The sequence below is a fragment of the Suricata suricatta genome, chromosome 16 (assembly GCF_006229205.1).
Source record: "Suricata suricatta isolate VVHF042 chromosome 16, meerkat_22Aug2017_6uvM2_HiC, whole genome shotgun sequence".
NCBI classification, from domain to species: domain Eukaryota; kingdom Metazoa; phylum Chordata; class Mammalia; order Carnivora; family Herpestidae; genus Suricata; species Suricata suricatta.
The window spans coordinates 52,900,904-52,906,090 of NC_043715.1; the positions used below are offsets into that span (position 1 = coordinate 52,900,904).

General features: G+C 54.9%; 1 protein-coding gene across 1 annotated transcript in view; it reads right to left on the reverse strand.

The window, feature by feature from the left end:
* Window positions 1-5,187, reverse strand: part of HAS1 (hyaluronan synthase 1) — a 10,634-nt gene that overhangs the window by 507 nt on the left and 4,940 nt on the right. The window contains exons 3-6 of the mRNA XM_029924365.1: window positions 4,807-5,187; window positions 3,029-3,254; window positions 2,291-2,423; window positions 7-385 (exon numbers count right to left, since the gene is read on the reverse strand). The exon at window positions 4,807-5,187 is cut by the window's right edge and continues 67 nt beyond it. Coding sequence (XP_029780225.1) covers window positions 7-385; window positions 2,291-2,423; window positions 3,029-3,254; window positions 4,807-5,187 — 1,119 coding nt within the window. The remainder of the gene's footprint in view (window positions 1-6; window positions 386-2,290; window positions 2,424-3,028; window positions 3,255-4,806) is intronic.

Genomic DNA, 5,187 nt, shown 5'->3' on the forward strand with positions numbered 1-5,187 from the left:
GGTGGCCAGCGCCAGGAACTTGGCGGGCAGCAGGCCGCCCATGTAGAGCGGCGCGTAGAGCGAGAGCAGCAGCATGCGCGGGCAGCGGCGCAGCCAGGCCGCGAAGGCCGCCTTGGCCAGCGCCACGCCCTGCACGCACAGCAGCACCCACAGCAGCGCCCACGGGCGGCCGGCGTAGAAGAGCCGCAGCACCGTGGCCGCCACGAAGAAGGGGAAGAGGCCCGACACCACCGCCTCGTAGGTCATCCAGGCGTGGTGCCGGTGCCACCAGAGCGCGTTGTACAGCCACTCGCGGAAGTACGACTTGGACCAGCGCGTCTGCTGGCTCAGCCAGCGCAGGAAGGACGACGGCGTCTCTGAGTAGCAGCGGGACCGCGACGTGTACCTGCCCGGGAGGGGCGAGGAGGGGCGTCAGCGCGGCCCTCCCCGCGGCCAGGACGGAGCTGCGGCAGGGCCGCTGGGTTGTAAGCTTTCTGGACCTCCCTGCGCCTCGAGCCCTCGTAGGGGATCGACGAGCCACCTAACGGGGCTGCTGTGACACTGAATCAGGATTACTTGCCCAGTTGCTCAATAAATATTAGCTACTGCTGTTTTCACTGTGACTAATATCCCCACTGTCGTTACTAACAGCATTACAGTTACTGACCTATTACTAATGCTATCACTAATCTGTTACGAATGCTCTAGCGCTCACTATGATTGGCAGGCCCCGTGGTGAGGCACACGCCAGGCGAATTTCCCACCGAGGGCAGCCCAGTGGTTAGAGCGCCAGGGACGCATCTAGCCCCCTTCCTGCGCCGCAGCAGACATCCTAATCAGTCCCCACCCAGTTTCCAGCTAAGCCCACGCCAGGCTAGAATCCCTGTTAGGAAATGTCATCAGGTGGCCGCTAGCAGTCGGTTGGCTAAGACTCGTCCAACTACTGTATCCTCAGGGGTATTGCTTGACAGTGTCCAGTCTACTGCGTGGTCTCCCTGCCCTGCCCTTGCCTCCTGCAGTCTGTACTCCAAACAGCAGCGCAGGGATCCAGTTCCCATAAGCAGCACCTCACCCCTCTGCCCCTAGTTCCAAGTTCTCGAGTGGCCTACAAGCCTTTCGTGAGTGCACCTCCCCACCACTGATCCCATTCCGTCCTGCCCCTGAGGCGCTCCCCCTTGGTCCGGCTCAGCGGCACCGCGCGCGTCCAGCCTCCGCCTCTGCCCTTCCTGGGGCCTCTGTCCTTCCTGGGGCGTCCTTGTTAACACTTCCTTCCCTGCTCCCAAACTCCCTATCTCCACTTTTCCTGGATTATCCAACCACAGGGCACTCATCCATGTATTTACTGTCTCCCCAGTGGGTGTGCGCCTGAACTTACGTCTGCTGTATTCTTAGGGCTTCCAACACTAATGAGGGGAGCGTGGCTGGCTCAGCCAGAGAGCATGTGGCTCTTGATCACTGGGCCAAACCCGAGAATGGGTGTCAAGATTATTTAATAAATAAATGTAAAAACAAAAAACCAACAAAAACATTATGGGGTGCCTGGGTGGCTCAGTCAGTTCAGTGTCTGACTTCGGCTCAGGTCATGATCTCTTGGTTTATAGGTTTGAGACCTGCATCAGGCGCTGTGCTGATAGCTGACAGCTCAGAGCCTGGAGCCTGCATCGGATTCTGTGTCTTCCTCTCTCTCTGCCCCTCTCCTGCTCTCTCTCTGTCTCAAAAATAAACAAACATTAAAAAAAAATTTTTTTTAACCACTGTAATAAATATTTGACGAGTGAATGAATGTGTGGGTTCCCTTGGTATACCCCAAGTTCTCTCTGGCCCTTTCGTGGACTAGCTTTGTAGACTTCTCTCCCCTTCCCCCGCCTGAACTAGACCTGGCGGAAGCCACACTCCCCTAGTTTCACTGAGTTACAACTGTTCTTCAAGCATGTGATTCTTATTGCTCACTCGCTCACTAGATCCCACCTATGTATCTCTGTCCCTTCCCCCCTCACTGGGAGGAAACTGTGTGGCCCGTGGCAGAGCCATCTGGCCCCGATCTCCTGTTGGGTCTCCCAGGTGGGACCCTGGCCCTCACCTTGCCTCACTTGGCAGAGTCCACTGGGTCACGTGATCAATGGAACTGCCGCCCGTCCCTTCTGGTGTCTTCCACTCTCCCCTAATGTCTCACTTCGTAGAGCCCACTGTCCTGCGAGGTATTTGGGGTTTGGAAAATTCCCAGCGCGTGTGCATATGCACACACACGCGCACACGCATATGCACACGCCCGCCCGCACACACACACACACCACCGAGCCCCTCAGCTTACTTTGTGGCATAGCCCATGCTGAGCATGCGGTTGGTGAGGTGCCGGTCGTCCCCAAACGTGCAGTGGGTGCCCAGGAACTTCTGGTTGTACCAGGCCTCGAGGAACTGCTGCAGGAGGTTGTTCCTGTACAGGCCTGGGTGGGGGTGTCCAGGAGGAGCATCAGCCTCTACTGTCCCCAGTACTGTCCCCAATCCGATTTCCGACCCAACTAGCCTCCGATTCCAGCCCATCCTCAACCACCTGGGTCCTGTCCTCAGCCCTGCCTCCAGCGACAACGCCAGCCCCGATCCCGTTCCCGATCCTTCCCTAACCCTATACCCTCAACCCCACACCTCAATCCTACATCCACACTTGCCCCAGTCCTGCCCCTGGCCCCTACCTACATCCATTTTGGACAGCAAAGCCATCCCAACTCCATCCACAACCCTATATCCATTCTCAGTCCTAGTCCCTACCCACCCCATCCAAAAACCCATCACCAACCCCAGACCTGGCCCCAACCCTGTCCTTGACTCCAACTACATCCCATCCCCTTCCCCAAACCTCCCGCACCTCTCCCCACCCACACGCTTTCTCCAGCCCCACCAAACACCATCCCGCTGTCTAGTCTTACCTGTCCCCGATTCTTGCTGCGGCCCCATCTTTGTCCCCAATCTCAGTCACATCCTCAACCCGTTCTGACTCCCCTTCTCCTCCTCCACCCTATCCCTGGCCCTCCCAAGCCCCGCCTCCACTCACCCAGGGGACCGCTGATGCAGGACACACAGTGGAAGTAGCTCTGACAAGCCCGCTCCACATTGAAGGCCACCCAGTACCGCAGGCTGCTTAGGAAGCTGACCCAGGAGTCCAGGGGGTTAAGGATCCGCACGTCTCCCCCAACAGCCCCTACCCGGGGGTCCTCATCCAGCACCCGCACCAGCTCTAGTAGTGCCATGGGGTCCAGCCTCGTGTCCGAGTCACAAACCTGTGGAGAGGAAGGGTCCAGGATCAGGCCAGCTCCCTGGCCAGGGCTGGCGCTTGAGGGGAGGGTACCAAGGAGTGGGGCGCTGCTGGGACATTCTACAGCCAATCTGAACATAAATTTGAATTTGTCAACATTTTCAATGGCTGATCACATTTTAAGATGACCTCCCCAAGGCCCGTGCCGTTGTATAATACCCTCCTCTGATATATGGGTGAGACTGTACCTTGCTTCTAACCCATAGAATATGGCAAAAATGACGGCACGTAAGTCCCACGATTATACTACCTTATATACAAATGGTAAAGGAGTTTTGCAATGTAACTTATCCCTAATCTGTTGACATTTCCTGTGTAGGTCTGACCTAATCAGGTGAGCCCTTTGAAAGAGGGTCTAGAAGTCTAAGCCTTCCTCTTGCTGGGCTGGAAGGGGCAAGTTTGAGGACTGCGAGAACATGAAATCTGTGAACAAACACGAGCTTGGAAGAGGCCCCGAGCCTCAGATAGGACCCAGCTGACATCATGATTGTAGCCTGATGGTACTCTGAACCGAGGATCCAGTTAAGCTGTGCCCAGACTCCTGATTCACGGAAACTATGAGATAATAAGTGTTTTGTTTCAAGCTGCCAAATTTGTGGTAATCTGTTATGCAGCCGTAGGAAACTAATGCAGTGCATTAATGAATGAATTTCTACATCGAATGGATGAGTAAGTGACTAATTGAGCAAATGAATATATTGAGTAGATAAGAGTATGAATAAATGAACAAAAAAATCTCCACAGTGAATGAAGGAAGGAAGGGAATAAAAGAATCCCTACATTCAATGGGTAAGTGAATGACTAAATGAATGCATCGTCTCCATACTAGGTGGATAATGGATGTGTGAACCGAGGAGTAGAGGAAAGAATTTCTACACGATGAAGAAAGCAAGAAATCTCTACACTGAATGGATGAAAACACAGGAATGAGGGCTGCCCAGTTGGCTCAGTCCGTAAAGCATGCAACTCTTGATCTTGGGGTTGTGAGTTTGAGCCCCATGTTGGGTGTAGAGATTACTTAAAAATAAAATCTTAAACAAACAAATAAATCCTATATTAGATGCACAAATGAATAAATCTTCAGACTGAGTGGATGACCAGATGGATGGATGAGTGAATGCGTGAAAGAAAGAGTCTGCATCCAACAGATAAATGAATAAAATGAAAGATCTCCATACTGGAGATGGGTGTAAGAATGTATGATGTCAACTACACTTCAATTTAAAAAACGAAGAATGGGTAGAAGGGAAAGAGTATGCACTAGGGGATGAATGAATAAAGAAAGGAATTAATGAATCGCCGCAAGAATGAATAAAACGCGTGAGTGGTCTTCCTGTTGGATGGGCGGATAGAGGGATGTTAGAAATGAATGAGTGAAGGAAAGAATCCCTACTTTGAATGAATGAAAAACTAAAGGGAGTTAGAAAGAGGTTCGCTCCAATCCCTGGAAAAGAATCCCGGCGAAGAGGGGTTCCGAGCGTCAGGGGCCCCGTGGGGAGGCGACGCCTTCCGCTCACCTGCACGTAGTCCACCGAGTCGCCGAGCGCCTTGAAGGCCGTGTACATGACCTCGCGCTTGCCGCCCCAGCGCTGCGCCACGCACACGCACCGGTGCGTCCTCACCAGCGCCTCCACCGCCAGCCGCCCGGGGTCCTCGGCCTCCACCTCCCGGTAGGCGCCCGCCGCGCCCGCCGCCGCCGGCTCCCAGGGCTGGTGGTAGTTGCCGTCCCACACGTAGGTGGCGGGGTCCTCGTCGGCGAAGACCTCGCGGAACATGTCCACCATGTAGAGGTCCTCGGCGCGGTTGCCGTCCACCACCATGAGGACGCGCAGGCGCGCGCGCGGGTACACGAGGGCGCGCGCGGACGCCAGGCACTGGCGCAGGTACGCGGGGTCCTC